Source organism: Thalassophryne amazonica, chromosome 16, assembly GCF_902500255.1.
Source record: "Thalassophryne amazonica chromosome 16, fThaAma1.1, whole genome shotgun sequence".
In the NCBI taxonomy this organism is placed as follows: Eukaryota; Metazoa; Chordata; class Actinopteri; order Batrachoidiformes; family Batrachoididae; genus Thalassophryne; species Thalassophryne amazonica.
The window spans coordinates 53,839,799-53,862,138 of NC_047118.1; the positions used below are offsets into that span (position 1 = coordinate 53,839,799).

General features: G+C 39.8%; 1 protein-coding gene across 1 annotated transcript in view; it reads right to left on the reverse strand.

Moving 5' to 3' along the window:
• Positions 1-3,632: 3,632 nt before the first annotated feature.
• LOC117527733 (transcription factor MafG) overlaps positions 3,633-22,340 on the reverse strand; it is a 52,658-nt gene continuing 33,950 nt past the window's right edge. The window contains exons 2-3 of the mRNA XM_034190202.1: positions 11,324-11,396; positions 3,633-9,656 (exon numbers count right to left, since the gene is read on the reverse strand). Coding sequence (XP_034046093.1) covers positions 9,204-9,656; positions 11,324-11,359 — 489 coding nt within the window. The 5' untranslated portion in view covers positions 11,360-11,396 and the 3' untranslated portion in view covers positions 3,633-9,203. The remainder of the gene's footprint in view (positions 9,657-11,323; positions 11,397-22,340) is intronic.

A 22,340-nucleotide genomic window follows, 5' to 3' on the forward strand; every position in this document is an offset into this window, starting at 1 on the left:
CAGAAAAATAACCAAACAGATTAAACCTTGTATTACTCGCTTTATAGTCAGATTTTTTTTATTGTTATTTTATTTTTAATTTTTAAAACACAGACCCACTCCATGGAGCAAAAACCTGCACAGTCAACTGTTTACAAAGCGTTGTTTCATGAAAAAGCCAATGACTAAAGAGCTATTAATAAATTCCACACGAGTGCTGCATTTGTTCTATCCAACACATTTGCTCAGAACACCCAAAGCCCCCCCAAAAAACAAACAAACAAACAAAAAAATAAAATAATAGCTACAGCAAATTATGGTGTTAAATCAGAAGAAAATGTTCTGGGTAACATTTTTTTGAACGATGAAAAGTAATAATTAACGGGGCAGCAGATGAATGCTGACCTTCCAAATGCATGACAACAAATAAAATAAGAAAATTTTATGTTTGTTTTTGCAAAAAACAACCTTCTACGACTAGGTTTCTTCTCTGCACAAATCTAAATACAACATGAACATCGATATCTTTGAGTGGGAGATTCATGTCGGATTTTACTGATCTGGTTATTCAAGTCGGAGTGTTTTGGGAGAAAGGCTCAAACGTGACGGTCCCTCAATTTGTTTCAGAGTTCACCGGCTCAAGGTCGAACGCCCCCCCCACCAGTTTATGGAAGCAAAATGTGAGGGTAAAAATAAAGCACTTTTTTTTTAAACAACAAAAACTACAAAAAACAGCAAGAATTAGCTTTAAATAACAGATCATAGTCACTGACGATACACATTACTCTTACATCTACTCTTTCATACTGTTCCACTGAGTTGCATATTAAGGGTCACTTTTTCACAATGGTCATCAAATACCTACTGGAGCTACATACTAATACACCTGTACGTGTGAGGAACCAAGAGGAAAGTTCTCTAGGAATTACCGGGCTTTTTCCGGATGTGGAGCACACCGATATTTTTTGCTGGACATTCCTGCGTTGACGTGACACATTTGACTCCTGACGAAATGCATTGAGAAACTGCTAACAGCGGTGAACAAGTTAGCACGACCGCACGTGGGCTGTGCCTCAATTCAGCAGGTATATGTTTGTAAAGCTGCAATCACTGGGTGCTTTCGTGAATTTCAAACAGGTGCAACCTTCATGGCCCAAACAATCCCATGAGTAACGGCGTGATATTCCCCACCAAGACCAAAGAAAACAACACTTTTAGTTTCCACATGTACAATTGTAAATAAGTAATATTCATAAGTAAAGCGTAAATAAGCACTGACAAATGATAACTACAGGTTTTCCCCATGATAACTACAGGTTTTCCCCATTACAATTTGTTCATGTAAATGGGGAATCTTCTTCACAGACTAAGGTTAATTATGGAGTTCCACAAGGTTCTGTGCTAGGACCAATTTTATTCACTTTATACATGCTTCCCTTAGGCAGTATTATTAGACAGCATTGCTTAAATTTTCATTGTTACGCAGATGATACTCAGCTTTATCTATCCATGAAGCCAGAGGACACACACCAATTAGCTAAACTGCAGGATTGTCTTACAAAGACATGGATGACCTCTAATTTCCTGCTTTTAAACTCAGATAAAACTGAAGTTATTGTACTTGGCCCCACAAATCTTAGAAACATGGTGTCTAACCAGATGCTTACTCTGGATGGCATTACCCTGACCTCTAGTAATACTGTGAGAAATCTTGGAGTCATTTTTGATCAGGATATGTCATTCAATGCGCATATTAAACAAATATGTAGGACTGCTTTTTTGCATTTGCGCAATATCTCTAAAATTAGAAAGGTCTTGTCTCAGAGTGATGCTGAAAAACTAATTCATGCATTTATTTCCTCTAGGCTGGACTATTGTAATTCATTATTATCAGGTTGTCCTAAAAGTTCCCTGAAAAGCCTTCAGTTAATTCAAAATGCTGCAGCTAGAGTACTGACAGGGACTAGAAGGAGAGAGCATATCTCACCCATATTGGCCTCTCTTCATTGGCTTCCTGTTCATTCTAGAATGGAATTTAAAATTCTTCTTCTTACTTATAAGGTTTTGAATAATCAGGTCCCATCTTATCTTAGGGACCTCATAGTACCATATCACCCCAATAGAGCGCTTCGCTCTCAGACTGCAGGCTTACTTGTAGTTCCTAGGGTTTGTAAGAGTAGAATGGGAGGCAGAGCCTTCAGCTTTCAGGCTCCTCTCCTGTGGAACCAGCTCCCAATTCGGATCAGGGAGACAGACACCCTCTCTACTTTTAAGATTAGGCTTAAAACTTTCCTTTTTGCTAAAGCTTATAGTTAGGGCTGGATCAGGTGACCCTGAACCATCCCTTAGTTATGCTGCTATAGACTTAGACTGCTGGGGGGTTCCCATGATGCACTGAGTGTTTCTTTCTCTTTTTGCTCTGTATGCACCACTCTGCATTTAATCATTAGTGATTGATCTCTGCTCCCCTCCACAGCATGTCTTTTTCCTGGTTCTCTCCCTCAGTCCCAACCAGTCCCAGCAGAAGACTGCCCCTCCCTGAGCCTGGTTCTGCTGGAGGTTTCTTCCTGTTAAAAGGGAGTTTTTCCTTCCCACTGTCGCCAAGTGCTTGCTCACAGGGGGTCGTTTTGACAGTTGGGGTTTTTCTGTAATTATTGTATGGCTTTGCCTTGCAATATAAAGCGCCTTGGGGCAACTGTTTGTTGTGATTTGGCGCTATATAAATGAAATTGATTTGATTTTGCAGTAGGTTGGCGCATATAGCTGTCAAGGTTGCCATGTAACGGGGATCGGGGCGGGAAACACCATGACGAAACCACAAATGCACCGCGAGCTCGACAGTCTTATTTCAGAATGGTTTGTTCCGGCCTTCACTGTGTGATAGCTTAATCCTGAAAAGTTTCATCAGACACAGAGCTTAGAATGGTGCAGACCCTGAACTGGGACACAGCCGCCGTCAAACGTTAGCCGTTGGCCATGAGTTCTCTCATATACCATGCTAGCTGTGGTTGATGCTAACAAACAGCATTCATGTTGCGTCTAATATACGAAGGTGGACAATCTTAGATGATTCTATCCTCCCAAAGCTGACCACCATTTGCAGAATGGCGTTGTGCAGTTTCTGTTTTGGAATGAGGCTCTAAACCTGCTGTCTCAGCTACCTTGCAAGTTACATTCTCTTAAATTATGTAGGGTTTGATTTTTTTCCTGAATATTTGTTTGAATCCAGGCAAAGAATTTGCACACTACACAAAAACTTGCAGACTTCTGATATGCTTTTGCGTCCAATTATGGAATTTTCCACCTTTGGAAACTGAGGAACACCCCTGTTAGTGACGGCCACTATCCATTAGAGCCATGTGCTACATGTTAGCACTGACATTAGCATCAACCTCAAAATCATTAGAGTCACTGAGGTTAGCACTGACCGTTAACTGTCAGTGTCAACTGCTAACCATCAGCGTCAAAGAATATTAGTATCAACGGCTACAAATTAGCATTGGACCTTAGCATCAAACGCTAAATATTAGCGACATCTAGTGTCTAACACTAGCTTTGTAACTGCAGTCATGCTGCATTCCATAGAACATGGGAAGTCAGAATAAAATAGTGTTTTTTTGTGCTTCCAAAACAATAACATTGGATTTTTGAGGGGCTTTTTAAATTTTTTTTTTTTGAGCTAATAAATATTAGACAATGTAACATTTTCACTCATCTGTTTCTTCACTTGCCCCCCCCCCCCCCGTCTTGGACAAGTGGTTGAAGATGTGTGTGTTTCTTCACTAAATTATATGTATGTTGACAAGCATTTGTTGTAAGAAGGAAAAACAAACAAAAACAAAGCAAAACGGGAGGCAACCATTGTTTTTCTCCCACTTTCTACATTGAACTGAAATGAAAAAAAGGAAAAGGATGGAATTTGAAATTCTGACTTCCTAGCAGCATAAGCCACGTAGCCATGAAGCCCCCCCCCCCCCCCCCCTTCTGGTAGAAAACTGCTGAAAGGGCACCAAGAAAAATTTAATTCCAGCATTTTCTTACAAATAAAAAGCACTCCTAGGGGGAATTGTTTCAGTGACAACTACAAACAGTGACCAACTAGCTTGTAATGTATATGCTGATAAAAGCACTCACTCTCAGCAGGGAAATAACATCTGTACAATCTACTAACAGTGCTAAAGGCTTTTTTTGTTTGTTTCTGTTGTGATAGATTTTGTTTGAGTATCAGCCGACTGTGGACAGAGATAGCCAAGCAAGCTTCTCTTCATGTTAGAGTGACAAGTTTTGCCCAATCTGATTTATTGCCTGAAAAGGTGCTACAGTGATGACAGCACCTTTCTGAAAAGTTCAGTTTTTCAACTTAAAGTACTGAGAGACAGCTGGACAAAAAAGATGCCGGGGCTCAGAAAAAGGTTATATCAATGTCCATCCATTTTCTATACCCACTTACACCAATTAAGGGTCAAAGGGGAGCTGGAGCCTATCCCAGCAGTCATAGGGTGTGAGGTGGGGTACACCCTGGACAGGACACCAGTGTGTCACAGGGGCCACATATAGACAGACAAACACTTTCACATGGTCAATTTAAAGTTTCCAATTCATCTAACATGCATGTCTTTGAATGTGGGAGGAAGCTGGCACATCTGGAGGGAACTCATGCTAACACAGGAAGAACATGTAAACTCCACACAAAAAGGGCGGGAAGTGATCCTATGATCTTGCTGCGAGGCATCAGTGCTGACCACTAAGCCGCCGTGCCGCCTTATATGAATGTGGGGCTTCCATATGCTAATGTTACCTATGATCATGTGACTTGATATGCTAACGCTAACCATGGTTAGCATTTTATTTAATATGGCCTGCCAGCAGTCAAATGTGTTATGTCAACCTAACAACATTGAACATTAATAACGGTACGCGCCAAATGCGGAAATCACGTCATTCCTAGAAAACTTTCATCCCCAGAGACAGAGAGAATTGCCTTCTGTTGCGGCAACTGAGCGACTGGCCAACGGTGCCGCTCGAACACCTTAAAGACACTTGACACGAAAAAGATTCACTCCACAAGACTGCCACAGCAACAAGGACGCCAACATCAATACTGGGCTACGCTGAAAGTCGGATAAATATTTTTCCCACAGTTAACCAGTCAATGCGGACAGCGAAGCACGTCGACGCAGCGACGATAGGATACGTGCGCACAAACAGTTAAGCCAGTGCTGCAGCCTCTGGCGTGGTATTTGTGCAATTTGAAGCCGGACGCCTCACTGCAAGGTGTTCCGAACCAGCGGGCAAATAAAGTTTCGGATGAAGTGCATTTCATGTTGTTACAAAACTACTTTCACCTTGAGGTGTAAAACTGCTTAACTGTTAAATTCCTTTTAGAGGACCTGCAGCCACGATGCCACACTTGGCACCGAAGCAGCGCCGCTGGCACCTGTTGGATCCACGTGGCCACGCTGCGTCTCTTTCCAAGTGCAGATTGAAGCCCTTTATGACATGCTTATTATAAAAAAGAAGAAAAAAAAAAAACAAAGAACAGAGCTGCCAACCCAACCACTCAGCTTCTCATCCGCTTTGTTCATTTTTAGCGTGACCTGTTTTGTCCTGAGCAAAACAAGCAGGAGCTTAGTGCATACGAAACCTTCCGCTTTAAACTTCCCCTTCTGAAGTCCGTCAATAAATTTAGATTTAATGCCGCACCGTGTACCCAAAACACTTTCAGTAAATTGATGTTGGTGTATTTATGATCCGGTCTGGTGGTAAACTGTGTAACAACCTGCTGTTTGCCAACAATTATTTTGTCATGAAACTAAAGTTTTGCAGCGTTGGTCACATTATTCCTGTGACATTTAGTACTGTGCAAAAGTTTTATCCACCCCAAAAGTTTGATGAAATTTAGCAATATTTTTTCTTTATCAGACTGTCATTAAAAAAAAAAAAAAATCAGATTTAAAATGTCTAAACAATAATTAAGAGGAGGACAAGTTATGTTACAAAACTCATCTTTCTTTAAAATTTCACAGCGTTGATCACTTAATATAAAACAGAATACAATCCAAAAGAAATTAGACAATTTAGGATTTGTGTGCGTGGGTGTTTGCTGCCGATCTCATAGTTGTTCAGGCTCCCCACAGCAGATCTGGTACACAACTCCGGTTCTACAGGGAGAAACCTGCTCACTGCTCCTCAGTGTCCCACTCAAGTATTAATCAGCACGCACTCTGCTTCACATCTGACTGGATCAGGTGTGCTCAGCACGCCGTGGCTCTCAAATTTATAGTTTTTTTTGTTTTGTTTTGTTTTTTTTTAAAGGGGGGGAAAAAATCATCACAGCTTTTACTTATTTACATACATTAGATATTAAGTTTATTTTGACATGATTAAACACGTGAAAAACTGTTGCACAGTACTAGAATTTGACAGATTAAGTGGTGGGAATGATTCGGAAATGTTCCCAGAACAAAGTCACTTACTTTGATGTTAGTTAAGTCATAACTATGACAGGAATCCATCACAGAGTACAATCCTTATTTAAATTCTGCAAAAGGCAAAATAATTCTTGGCTATAGGTAGGGCTGAACAATTTGATGGACACAGATGAGATTTCTTCACTGGTTTTGTAATCACTGGGCTGTGTTACACTAAACATTTGTGTTAACCCTCGTATGGTGTTTGGGTCTGTGGGACCTGCTTTAAATTTTTACTATCAGAAAACCTCTCATTTACAAATTTGTTCAAATTTAATGTTTTCTGTCCATATGTTGATTATTATTATCATCATTGTCAGTTTTTTTCCATTTTTAATTACATTTTAAACACAAAAAACAAACTGAGAAATATAGTCTAACAAAGTTAAAGGGCAAATGTTAACCATATATGTTGTTTACATTGCTTTAATTGGAATTTGTTGGGTATTTTCATTTAAAATTGTTTGTTTGCATTGATCGAAAACCCCAATAATGCAGGGGGTCCACTAGAACCGCAAACATTGGCTGATTACCAAAAATATGAACGCCACACAACAGTTAATTATAGACATTTTCCACAGAACAGTGAGCAGTTTTTCTGATGTTTTCTGGAAACCACCAAGTTTGCAGATCGACAGTGCACTGCTGTTGATCCCTGGAATTGTTACACCCACAACCTTCAAGAAAACACTCATTCACTGTTTTGCAGTTGTGAATCTCGTGCCATCTCGCGGTCCGTGACTTATGCAAGAGGTCTATTTCAGCAGAGTTCCCATTTAGGGCACAATGTAAACACACCTCGTGAAATATGGACAACACGACAACCTCGGGTCACAGCAGAGGTTCATCGCAGGTGCTACACCTTTCTAGATAACCCTCTCAACGTGTCAAATGGAAGCCAACCACAGCCTCGCTAGCCATTGTTTACATGGCTTTGAAAGGCCGGTAGTCTGTTGGCGCCACGGTGCATTCTGGGAAGTGTAGGGGGCCACCAGGGGAATTGCGGGAAATGTTAAAGTACTGAACTGTGGTTAGTGTTAGCATATGTGGACATGCTAACTGTGGCTGATGGTAACCGTTAGCGCGAAGGTCAACACTAATGATGCAGAACGGGAAATTTTGTACGTTTGGGTTAATTTAACACTAATAATGAATGAGACAGTACAACCAGTCCCCAAATTTTCTTGTGCATCATAGGAGAAAACTCCAATTTTAAAACATTTGATCAATCGGCCCTAGCTTCAGGTAAACTAATATTGGTTGAACTGCAGTTCAGCAAAATGCAGCCTTTTGCGTGACCAAATGTCATTTCACCTAATTCCATCCTGCATGGCTCATTATGGTGAACTCTTAATGGCGGTATGATTTTTTTGACTAACACCAAGGAAGCGGCGGATATCACAGATGCCAATACGCACAAGACACTTGACCTTGTTTACACCACCTAGTTTAGCTCTACAGATTTGTTTTTAAAAATAGCACAGCATTGACATCTATACAGTGAACGACACTGCCAATTTGTCACTTACACGTCACATCACGCGCTACCTCACAGTATGCGCCTATTCACTAGAAAAAGCTATCAGACTTCAATAGTAAGCCACTTTCGGTACAATTGCAAAAAAGATGTCACAGGATTTTTTTGTTTGTTTGTTTTTGTTTTACGGTAATTATTATGTTTGTTTTCTTTTTCTGTATATTTATAAACAATGGAAGGTAATCTACCTAGTAACAAAAACCAAGAACTCAAACATTAGACAAAGTTTTCCACACCTTAACAATTCAAACAGTAAAGCTTGTGTAAAGATTTTTCTTTTGGAAATATCTTGACGGCCCTGTCAACGAGTAATTACAAAATAATAATAATACAAAAAAAACCCCACAAAAGCAAAAAAGCAAAAAAAAGAAAAAAAAAAAAAAAGCCATATATATCTTTTAAACAAACCCAAACGGAACATATTTTCTACATGAGCAAAAACTATGTTTCAAAATGTTTGTGGATAAACGCTGTCCCCCACAAAACACGAGGATATTACTGTCATAACATTCAGGCTTTTCGGATATCGCAGAAGAATCTTGTCATACTGGAATGGCACTCGGCTCCCGAATGCCATTCGGAAGTGCTGATCACATTTGACATTTCCGCTTGCTCCAAATATGCAAGAACTCTTTGTATTTTTCAGTGCATACACATATTATTGCATCTACCAGTCATATAGATCATGACGAGTTCGTTAAAGCCTGCCACAGATGCATAAACTGAAATAAATGCTAGATACCGGAGCATTATTTCACGCTTATATCCTCGACAGACGACTGACATCACAAATTGGACTAATTTTACTCATTTTAGGCGAGTCAGGCTGCTTGAAAGACATCTGTAGCACCCACATGGGGGTCGTGATGTTTGTTTTTCCTCTTCATTCGAGTCAGTGCATCGTAGCATGCGAGAAAGTTCAGAGTTCATAGATGTGCCGGGTCATTCCCTGGGCCACGCAATGGAATAGGATACAAGTAATGCCTTGTCCGATCGAGGATTTTACGAGTTTTAGCAGGCAGGAAATTGCATATATATCCAATCTGAGGACGGAGAAGACATCAAGTCTTAAAAAAAACAAACAAACTGTACAAACTTTAGGTGTGACTGATTTGGCGCCATGGTTAAAACTGATAATTTGCACAGCTGATCCGGTGGCATGTTACAATGCACTGACTAATTTAGCCTCGAACGTGTCAATCCCGCTCTCTCTGCTACTACGACCTAGCCTCCGTTTTCGATTTGACGATGGTGATGACGCTGGTGGCGGCTACTTTACCGGGGATGAGTGGACCTATGACAGAGGCCATGGGTCCCCTAGCTGAGGTGACGGGGTTACGGGCCACAGTCCTGGCAAAGCTCTGCAGCGCTTCATACTTTGAACGCAGCGCGTCCAGCTCCACCTTCATGCTGGCGTTCTCGGTGGCCAGCTTGTCCACCTCCTGCTGCAGCTGAGCCTTTTGCTTCTCCAGCTCCTCCTTCTGAGTGACCCGCTTCACCCGGCAACTGGCAGCGTAGCCGCGGTTCTTCAGAGTGCGCCGCCGCTGCTTCAGCTGCAGGATTTCCTCCTTTGACAGGCCCCGTAGATGCTGATTCAGCTCCCGCACTGACATGGTGACCAGCTCATCGTCTGTCAGGCTGGTACCATTTTCTCCCGGCTCCCGCTTCACCTGGGAACATGCAAAGGAACAATGACCTCGTCTCAGTCGTTCACAGTGAATCCTTTAAAATCCACAACCTGCTGGCAGGTTTGAAAGGCATGTTTTCTTTATTTAAAGGTGTACGGCCTCTGGGATTATTTATGTCATAAAAATAATTTTCTTTGGCACTACTATAATTTTATTCCTTAGTCTTAGACAAGGGATTCATAATATGACATTGCCAATATGATCAAAATTTGCGCTGTCTGGGAAAAAAAATAAAAAAATAAAAAAATTATTTCCCCTGGAGGGGGGGTGAATGAAGAGATGGCCATGAACTACATTCAGTAGCGACCATAGTGATGTCTTAGATGATGTGGGGGCGTCATAGGACTTGCGCAACGGATGCTGGGAAGCACAAGGTGACAGCAAATCCGAGTAGAGAAAGGCAGCATGACACCAGCTGGCTGCTTGCGCAAACAAAATAAACCAAGATGGTGGAAAATGCACCTGCACAAACTGTTCATTTCTGTATAAATCTGTTTCTCATATATTTAGTAAATGTAAAAATGCTGTTTTTGAAACCGGATAACATGTTTGAAGTGATTCACAAGACAACTTATGGATGTTAAAGTACACGCCCCGGGAACACGCATCACGCAAGATTAAAGGTAATTTCAAAACCACATGCATGTGCATACACACTTCTGTCAAAACAAAAACAAAATGTTCGTCATGGAATTCCAGCTGCCCCTTGAATTTCAGAAGAAACTAAATTTTGTCAGTTTTGTGAAATTTGGAAGGCCACACAGCTTTTAAACAACACAAAATTACATCATCTACCATAGCAAGGAATTGTAAAAATAAAAATTATCACAAAAATTATCAAATTGCTGACCGTAGAACAACAGCTACTATAATAATACTAATATTATAATAATGTGCAACAAATGCTTCAGTTACAAAAATACAACCAAATCTATACACAACAGTGATATTTCTCCAAATAATTTTATTGTGTGATGCACTTAAGGTTTTGTCAAATTTAGCCCCCTTGCTCCATCAAGATCCTGTTAAAAATGAATTCATAAAAAATATATAAAAAAGTAAATAGAAACAAATAAATAAAATAAAAATGTCTGCTCTGAAACCCTCAATGGCTCTGCAAAGATCAATAGCCGATTGACAATTCAATTTTTGACTGAATTGCAAGCTGGAGCAGAGATGAAAAGGGTTGAAAGAAAAGAGACACAGTCAAAATAGCAGCACTGAAAATAAACTTAAGAGTATGTAGTACAAATGTACAGCCCCTCCCCAAAAAATATTTTTTTCCCATATGTGGAAAAATTCCATATATGGATTTTTATAAAATTATCAAAAAGAAAATTTCAAATGACATTTTGCTTCTTTTATAATATGTGACAGTGTAACAGACTTACTGTGTCATATCACAAAATCCATTTCAATTTGTTGATATCACAGCAAAATCAAGCGTAAGGTCTAACCTTACCAACAAAGACATTTTTTAGTTCTACATACTTCAAACCATCATTGTGCTTTTGCCACAGAGGTGCAGGATGTGCAGGTTGCAGTGACGTGTGAACTTAAAACCTCAGAAACTGCTTGGTGTTCAGAAATTTAAATTGCATCATTATCACATTATTTGCAAGTGAAACTGAAACATGTCACCGATCTACCTTCAAGGCCTTGTTTCCCTTGTTTGTGGTCGTCATGCCACGAGAGCCCCGTCCACCTGTACTGCAGGTTTGTCTGTGGGGAAGGAAACTTAATATCAGGATGAAAAAGCAACAGCATAGATTTCAGAACATCACATCTTCACAGAAACATCAATCTGGTCTTGGCTTGTTGCATGGGAAAATGTACACTCACATTTTTGTACGTCATAAAAATTTGCACCCCAGAGATGACATACCAACGATGCAGTGCAGCCATTTATGGAAAGTCACTAGTTAAGGTATAGTTAAGATGTAGTTACTATTTAGTGAGCCATTTCTTTTAATGTATTTGATATCAGGTCCATTAATGATGCACAGACATGGTACATCACGTTCTATAGCATTCCACTTGTAACAGAACCAGCTTGGAACTATGCCTTGAGTTAGAGCACACTGTTGTTTTGTACTCGCAATACAGCTTGGTTTGAACACTTCAAGCTGTAGCTAACAGTTCCAAAAAAACTCTCTCAGTTGTTGTACGTCTCATTTTCGTGTATCTCATATTGGACCAGAAAAAGGGCCATGCCATTGGTCCAAGAATATTCAAAATTGCTTCTTTTTTTTTTTTTGCCCATGGGAAGGTGATCTGAATGTTGATTCAGCCATGTCTCCACACTGAGCAGGTATTAAGCTCTTAAACTTCACAGGTTAATAGTCCATACAGTACCCTTTAAAATGGTATATTATGTATTATATTATTATTATTATATTACATTACATGTTTCAGGGTACTTCATTTTCTACCCTATGGTGGCCAGAATCTGTACGCGTTCCCATGCTACGGGCCTCTAATGAGCAACATTTCAATAGGTCGACAAGTTTGCCACTTTTGGAAAAGCTTCTATCTACAGGTCCACATGAGTCATTCAAATTGGTCACATCCATTAGCGGGGTGTTGGTGTTCAGTTTTGTTTGTCACTCCCAACAATGTGGTATGTCACAGGAAATTAAGTCAGACTGACAATATCCTGTTCTAGCAAGTTGTTAAGAGAAAACAAACAAGCAAAAAACCATGGGGAGACTGGGCGATTGTGACATCTGGCTGTATGTACTTTTCAAGTTGATAAATTTCTGAATTTTGTTGCAGAAAGACAATTAACCACAAGGGTTGATCAGTCTGTTGGCTCTACCCAGCAGAACTGGACCCAATCATGCCCAAATTTCAATCCATTCCAAATATTTCGAGGTATTCACAAGTATTCTGTCCACTCATAGGTGCAGGACCCCACTTTCAAAAAATTTAATAACTAAATAAATGTAAAAAAATACTACTACTCTTCGAGAACAAAAAATAGCAGGATATCGGCCAAACTAAGTACATGAAGAACATCCACTAGACTCTGTGTCTCTATCTTCCTTTCAGGTGCTATCATATGCAATAGGTGCTGGCTGTCACTGCAGTCACCACATTAAGAAACCAGCCCGGGTCCTGATTGGCAACCACCCAGACCGACAGCTGGTCCATCCCCACCTCTCAAGAGTAGCCATCTATCTGGCACAGTTAGCTGACACAGGGGTCTTCTGAGCCTCATTCAATTGCTGGGATCCTGAATCCCGAGACACCTGTGGGCTTGTTCGAAACTCATGACAGCGCTGTAAGTGGTGTTCACTCACATGTGGTCCACCTCCCCTGAGTCTCCCTGAGTGTCTGCTCCTTTGACAAAGTCATTCCAGTGGTACCCAAAGATTGTCTCAAGAGACCAGAGCATTTCCAAGTTGTGGCAATGCTAGCTTGGTTTGTTGATGGAACAAGGGTTCTGTTGTCAACCCAGAAGATAAGGTATGATACAGTCTTATACATGAGACCCAAAGGGTTTAATCCCAGATGGCATAGTGTGAGGTGAATAAGAGTCAACACCTCCCCCCGATGGGGCGCTGGTCTGTCACAGGTGCTTTCCAGCCAAGAGTGGTACCCATTTACAGCCGGGTGGCCTGGAACCATCCACATGAAGTGCATTGTGCAAGGACACAGGCAGCACATCCTTGAAAGCAAATTGCAGGCTACATATAACCTCTCATCCCGCAGAGCTACCTGCTTTGCCTTCTTAAATCAAAAAGTTTTCATTTGCTGATGACAATGAGTCATAAGTGACACTATACACACACTATACGAGCACCATGGCAGCAGACTGGACAAAACTGAGTAGATTCACTTCCATGATGGGATACAGTTGGAGAAAGAGAAAACTGTCTGTGTTCACGAATGGTGTCAAATGGGCAGATGCGTCATATTTTTCCATTCACACACACAAATGCCAGCGTACAACTTGGGGATTAAGGACCTTGTACAAACACACCTTTGTGAACTTCTTGTCTGACTGGAAATCAAACAGAGGACCCTGTGGTCACAGAGGACGAACCTCCAGGCAACATCTCCCCTGTGTAAAGTATGAACCCCATTGCTGACAAGGGACACGAGTCTGATTGCAGGTTACTTCCCAGCCAAAGCTGGTACCCACTTACACCTGGGTGGACCAAAACAATGAAGATTAAGCATCTTATCCAAGGACACAGACAGGTAACAAGACTGCAAATCTAATCTACATATTGGTTGCCCACTTGTTATCCCACTTGGAATATTTGAAAGTCTTTGGTAATTTTTGTCCTTATGATACTGTGATTTTGTGCACATTTCTGGAAGAAATAATGTGTATACGAAATGTGCCTGGGTTAAAAACAACAAAAACACCTGGATTATTGACACAACAGCACAATTAATAGATAAGATCGGCACAACTGTCAAGTTGTCAAGATTTGGAAGTAACAAGATTTGTTGGACGCTTGAGGAGTTCAGACGTTTTCCCCAAATCTAAATAAACTTGTCAGTACCACCACTTGTAGAGAATCTATGAGAAGGGGCTTTTTTTTTAACTTGTACAAGTATGCATTTTCTGACAAAGTAGGAACAGGATGACTAAGCCCTATGAATACAAAGAAGACATAAAGTGGGTCAAGGACTTCTTTGTAAGAGATCCCATGTCTGTGCACAAAGTGCTACAGGACCATTATTGCACCTGTCAGTATGAATTAATAGTTTGGTGGTATTTCCCTCTCCTACATGGTCTGGGACGATAAGGACTGTGCTGTATAATTCCAAATAAAATGCTTTAAAGAGCCCCGCTGAATCCTGCACACAGGTGAGAGTTAGAAGAAAGACGTGATTTAGTAGGCTGATGCGGGACAGGATTTTAACTTCTGTACAAACAACTGAGTACAGACGGTCACATCTGTTGGTTACAGTGAGATGATAATTCCATAAATCACTGGAGGGAAAAAAACAAAAAAAAACAAAAACAAAAAAAGGTACTGATTGAGCATCCGTAGCCATCAATAGAAGTAGGTCAATGGAGTCGAAACCATCAAGGAACGGGAGTTCCACAACTCAAAAAGCCTTCAGGAAAATTTTCTGTCTTGCGGCATCATTTCTTAAAATGAACTGTTTTATAACAGAGCGTTACGGACAACTAAAAGACTTCCACTTTGTGATGGAATTGAATTGATTAGATTTCTGATCAATTTTTGTGTGTGTGTGTGTGAGAAAATGTAGGCCAACACAGGTTTTCAGTCAATGTAGTTGTTCTGCTTGTTGGAAGACAGAATTTGACCCCACATGGATTTTTGCAATTATATATATATATATATATATATATATATATATATATATATATATATATATATATATATATATATATATATATATATATATATATATATATATATGACAAACCTATGCAACACAATCCATTGATCTGCTTTCTGTCGGCTTGTTATGGCAAATATGGTGCTTCCCACACAAAGAAGCCCATTTAAACAGCTAACAACTTTACCTACCAATGGGAGAAGCCATACATGCAAACTGATTGTGTTGTAGGTTTGGTTTGAGACATTACTACATACTGTTGAATACTTCCCTTTAAAGACTCATTTGTTTTCCCTGTTTTATTATTAGTGTTATGTGTTTTTATTCTTGTATTCTTTTATGGTCGTCTTTTTATTGTGTTTTAAATTTTTAATTCAGTTTTTTTGTTGTTGTTTTATGTTGTGTGAAGCGCCTTGAGACGATTTCATCGTGAATCGGCGCTATATAAATTAATAAATTTGAATTTCCCTCTCTCCTTTTCTTGAATCCAATATAACAAGAGATCCAAAATAAATTTAATTATTGGTGACTTACAGGATGATGACATTTAATATTTTTGAGTTATTATGTCAACAAGCTGGACTCATCTGGGTCGGCAATCATTGGACCGTGCTCTTGTGAATCACCTTGAGTGACCTGTGTTATGATTTGTTTAATGCCATACAAATGAACTGAAATATTTTTTTGAACCACGCAGTGATCTGAAGGTAGTGCTCTTGTCATCCAGCAAGAAAGTCTATGGTTCAAATCCCACCCATCCCCCATGCTCCCGAGACATCTAGAATCGGGACAGGAAGCGCAACCAGTGTAATATTTGAGCCAAGAAACACACACACACACTCCACCGGTATGTGCACATTTCTCTTGATGTGATGCCACACAAAAAGAACAGCCTTAATTTTGGTGTCAAATTATGTACCAAAAAAATCTGCAGGCTTGAATGAGCAAAAACATAAAAATCCACCAAATATGCAGATCTTGAGATCTGCTCCAATTAAACATTTTATTTGAAAGCAAACAAAGTGCTGTTTTGGTCTTTGACCCTCAGTTACCACAAAAGCTCGAGAGTATCGGGGCCTTAAATTACTCTGAGATTCCAAGTTTAAATTTGACCCAATTAACCATGATTCCTAAAAATAACAGGAAGTTCCTGTTGGACCTTTGTTCCTGATGAAACAACCTCTAGCTGCTTCACTGCAAGACAAACACACACACACACCATATATATATATATATATATATATATATATATATATATATATATATATAGCTGAATACCTACTTGTAGTAATGTAACAGAACAGAAACAGTTTTGGACATTATGAATAACTTGCCACCACAATGAAGAGTGTTTGAACAATTCTGCAGTTCCCAGACTGTGGAAGCCTAGGCATGTACTTTGTATAATCCAGTAAGTCAATGAATACCCGTCAAGGTAGACAGATGAGTCCATCCCCTCCAGATTGTTCACACAGCGACTCAAAGACAATAAATACTTCAATTCTTAACTCACCAAATAATTATAACTAGCGCATTCCACAGGCTCAAGATTGGGTAGCGTTTATAAAATAGTTAGCTGACATTTGTCAATGGTGGTAATAAATTCTGAAACGTTGGAATGGTGTGTGAGTCCTGAATGTTTTTAGAACCTTAGACTGCAACAGTTTATAGAGGCAGAACTCAACCCTTTCATTCCTGTTATGTAATTAAAAAAAAAAAAAAGTTAAATGTCTTAATGTATTTATAAATTGTTTAGGTTCTTGTTATCATATACACACTATTATTATAATATTAGTATAGTGTAATAGTATATTATATGCTATTATAAGCGCTTTGAGCACTGATGCAGATGGAAAAGTGCTATGGCATAGTCCATTTGTCATCAGTATTATTACTTCTATTTTGTCATTTGAGTTTTAAATGGACCACAATGGAAATAAATGTTTTCACTTTCTTGTTTCATCCATGTATTTTTTAATGTATTTCCAATTGTATTATGTACTTAGACTGAACTTACTAAAAATCACGCATACACAGAGGCCATTTGGCTTTTAATATATAGATGATTTACGGACCCCTACTGGATGACGTCTGAGTCCAGAATTTAATTATCAATGTCTACTGTTGTTTGCTAATATCCTTAATTTCTCTAAAAATATTAGTCCTATCAACTTTCTGTTTTCACAGCATTCATCCTTGAGTCAAAATACATAAGCATACCAAAAGACAAATGTCTGCTCTCCCCAGTTTCTCCGTAATCAAAGCCAAACACGCGCATGCACACAGAGGCCACTTGGCTATTAATATACAGATAAAGACAAACAAGTAAGACTTTCTTTAACATTAATACACCAGATCAACACAAAAAGTTAAGGTTGTTTTGATCATGGAATATACCACGTATAGTCTGCCATCTGGTGACCATGTCTAGGATTGACAGAGAGATGGAAATTAGAAGCAAGTGTGGCTGAAGTTGTGTGTAGTCAAAAATGAGCTTGTAAGGCCACCACTGCTCATTGTGAGGTAACATCAGTTGCAACATTTTGGGAATGTGACCTGTTACTTGAGGTATGATCCAGCGTGCAGACACCTCAGTGTTCAGGACCAGAGAGGTAGAGCCGGGCTGGCTGTCTGCCTGGGTGGTGGGACCCAAGGCGGCCCTGTGGTGTTGTGGATGCGGCACCAGCACATACTCCCAAGATCTGACATCACCTGACTAACATCACCCATCTGATGGTTCAGATTTTTATTTGGATTAGCACAAAATATAACCTTTTGTGCGACACATGACAGAGGTTTCATCACAACTGCAGAATCTACTTTTAAAAAAACTGAATAAAACAAAGTACATCCAGAAACCGCATCTGGGTCCAGGTCAACTCTGACATTTCAGAGGTTCTTCCTGCTCACAAAACACAACATTCAGCCAAGTTTTACACTGATCAAACAAAATCCACAGAACACCCAACTGGAAAAGTGCACTGACAGCTGAGGCGCTGCGTCACATTTTTCCGCCTCCACACTGAACACCAGGACACGTCCGTCTTCGTGCCGTTACGATGAGCTCAAGGTTGGACGCCTTTCACAGCGTGCACTCTGTCACAGGATAAGTGCAAGTACACACTCGTGGCCCTGGGTGCTTTACACTGCACGCGGTAAGTGCTGTGTCAGCGACACATGCGCCCACCACGGCGAGCCCGGCCAGCACACCGCCACAGTAAGCTGATTTACGCAGCGTGTGTGTATGTGCACACTGAGTACATAAACAAATGCATGTCGGCTCTAACAACTTTTTCTAAAACGGGGGAAGAATCCCACAAGGGAATTGTGCAACAACTACTGTCAGTGTGTATGTGTGTGTATAAAAATTCAACAGAAAAAGTAGCAGCAGAGTGGAATCAGAGCTCCCTCCGGCTTTATTTGCAACATTTACACAAACTGATTCTGCCCACACATCATTTTTGCCTGATTTCATTGTACAGGTACCTTTTTATTGGATTTTATATATATATATATATATATATATATATATATAAATAAAAATAAACAGATCCAGAGTCGCTCTCTTTCTGTCTGAGGTTTTGTGGATATGTGCACAACTACAAAAGTTATCAGTTCCTGCAGAGCTGCACGGTGACTTGAAGCTTCATTACAATTCTTTTGTCTCTATTATTATTTTTTAGCATTTCTCATAAATTTTCATCCCAGAGTTGTGTCTGTAAATGTTTTTCAAGGAAATCGAGAATAACACACTTTTTTCCACATCTCATCTAATTGTTACCATAAATGTTTATTTTAGAAGAAATCTTGAAAATGTACGCTACACTTCTTGTGTGAAAAGTTATACATATTACTGACTGAATAGAAAATGTGTGCAACTGTGCACATTCGGTGACGCACCTTTGCACTCTAACACTCCATCCTTTATTTAATTTAACCTTTATTTAACCAGGTTGGTCCCATTGAGATCAAGTTCTCTTGCAAGGGAGACCTGGATGGTTCTAAAGTTTCCAATTCGTAACCTGCACATCTTTAAATGTGGGAGGAAGCCGGAGCACCCAGAGGAAACCCACACAAACACAGGAAGAACATGCAAACTCCACACAGAAAGGCAACAGGTGGGACTCAATCCCATGACCTTCTTGCTGTGAGGCAACAGTGCTAACCACTAAGCCACCATGCTGCCAAACAGCTAACAGCTGCTGTAAGAAACACAAACTTAAAAAAATAATCACTTCAAATTGTTCCATCCACATACTGTATTGTACATTTTTAGCCATCTTCTGAAGCTACTTGATCACTGAGTCAAAAACGATAAAGCCTTCAGATATCCAAACATTTCTCTTCCAATATATTTACTGTAATCATAACAATTTCGACTAAATAAACCACAAGTTGATGTTAAGGAGTCCACCTAAAATACATTATCTATTTTTAAAAAGGTAAAAATAAATAAATAAATAAACATCTTTCTTGTTTATAATTTATAAATATTAGTCAGTGATTTTTTTTTTTAAATAGTTAAGTACATGCAAAATTTTATATACATAAATGGTGGGAGCAATAAAACTCGTTTTGGATTTTTTAAAACCTGTTCTTATGTTTAAATTTTCTTTGTGGTATGATGTTTTTATTTTGGAGAACACTAAAATTTTATAAAATTAGATAAAATGACCTTTATTATTGATATTTTATTGCTCCGTGTTTTCTTGTGTTGCTGTGACGCACTTTGCAGTGGGTTTTTGAAAGCGCTATTTAAGTAAATTATTCCCTGTGCTGGTAAAAGTGCACAGTTTGAACAGAAAAATGAGTGGATGAATCCATCCCAACCTCGTGCGATTAGCAACTCAGAAACGATAAATACACTCATCTTGTAAATCGCCAAGTTGAAAGGAAACCGAATGAGGACAAACCCTTTCAGATCTGGTGAACTTTGATGCACCAGATCAACTGAAAATCCAACTTCTTTTTGCATGTGTAATACCCCATAGACGTGTCTGCCACCTGCTGGGTGGTTAGTGGCCACTATTTGGATTATGGAAAATGGCAACCAGCTGTGGTTGAACTGAGACGTAGTTTATCTGCCACCTGCAGAACACTGTGTGAGGAGTGTGCACATCATTGTGCTCAGCCCACCGGTGTCACCTCCATTTTGGCGTCAGCTGACATGTTAAACTAGCAAACCACAGGGAGAAACATGATGTCCACTAAATGGAAAAATAAATAAGATGAAAAATGTCACCTTGAGGGCAACAGGTATCTTGCCAAAAGGTGAACAAGAGAGACTACCACCAGGAATGACCACGAACAGAGACTGACATTCTTTAAAGGATCACATTGTGTGTCAAGAAAAGATACTGATCAAGTATCCACAGGGGCATTTCAAAACCACTACTGTGAAAAGAACTGCCTGCACCACATCTTTTAATGTCAGAATTTGACCCAGTCTCTCCATCATAACATCATACCTGAGCAGTCAAGATATCTTTGGAAAACACTCACCAAGACCTTTCATTTGATGTACCACATGACATGTTTCACTCAGAAATTACATTTGATCTACCTGTAGGTCACATTCAACCTCACGACAAACTCTGAAGGTCAAGGTCATTTATTTTTCTGAGGCAGCAGCACTTTTGCCAGGCCAACCGCTATAATTCCCTGATATTTGGATGCAAAATTCATGAAAATGCCTTCAGAAATGTTCATGTACTGAGCTTGGTCTTTGACCATATTGTGACCTTGATCTTTGACCTTGACCTCAATTTTTCCATATATCAAGAGACGTTTTCTTATAGTTTATACATGTCCATTTATGATCCAGGATGATTTTTATGCTTTTTCACACCCTTAAATATAAAAATTGTACACCTTTTTCTCATTATAACATCATCAAATCATGTCATAACTCAAAACATTTGATATGTTCTGAATCCTCTCATCAAGCCCTATAATTTGGTGTATTACAAGCCATGTTTTACTCGAATATGAAATTTTACCTTGACCTCCAGGTAAACCCTGAAGGTCAAGGTCGATCGCTTATCCTGAGTAATGGCTTATGGGCAAGACCATTCCCCATATTCATACAAAATGTGGAGGCAAAAAAGCACAAGTTTGTCCCTCCTGTGACCTTCACCTTACATTTTTCACAGGGCAAAACAAGTCTTTAAATGTCTACTTTTCCACTTCGAAGATGATCCAAGATGATTTGCATGCTTTGTCACACCCTTTAAAAAAAGATAAATCAAAATTTTGCACCTGTTCCTCGTCATAACGGCACCAAATGACGCCGTAATGCTTAACACAAGATTTCATTTCATTGCTACTCAGACGACACACAGTTATACATCAAAATGGACTCCACACTCCCCTCAGCTCTGCTGTCTGCCTTTCAGGAAGCGCAAGTTTGACCACATCACCCCTGTCCTCAGATCCCTCCACTGGCTGCCCATCAAATACAGAATAGAGTACAAACTCTGCCTCCTGACTTATCAGTGCATGCACGGAACCGCCCCTGCCTACCTCAGTGAACTCCTCACCCCACACACCACCTCAAGATCTTTCCGCTCCACCACCTCCTCACACTGCCTTCACCAACCCAGGACCAGACTCTCCACCATGGGAGACAGGGCCTTCCAGGCAGTGGCCCCTCAGCTCTGGAACTCCCTCCCAGAGATCCTGAGGGCCCCACAAAGTGTGGAGGCCTTTAAAAAAGGCCTAAAGACATTGTTATTTCAAAAGGCCTTTTAGATAGCTTATCGTTTGAAATGCTTTCTACAAAATCTGTTTTTAAAATCTGTTTTCTGTTTTTAAATCCTTGATGTAGCACTTTGAGATTTCTTTGAAATGTAAGGTGCAATACAAATAAAATGTATTATCATCATCATCATCAACTGTTGATATATTCTGAACCCTCTTAGAAAGCCCTTTCATTTGGTGTATTACATGACATGTTTTACTCAAATATAAAATGTGACCTACTTCTAGGTCATCTTTCAAGGCAAACCCTGAAAGTCAAGGTTGAATGCTTATCCCAGGTAAGGGCTTATGCGCCAGACCACCTTACTATGATCCTGTGAAGTTTGGAGGCAAAATTTCAAAAACTGCAACCAGGAAAGTTATTTTGTTTTGGAGATTTAATGTTTGACCTTCCTGTGACCTTGACCCTTTTGTGTGCTGAAAGGTATCGCCCTAGGACTGCTATATGTGAACTTACAAGAGTATGCAATGTGGACTGTGTGCTCCAGAGTGAGCTAAAGGTGAAAAGTGCAATGATCCCCCAAAAAAACCCAAAACACACACACACACACACATGCTGACCATGCAGAAAAAAACTGC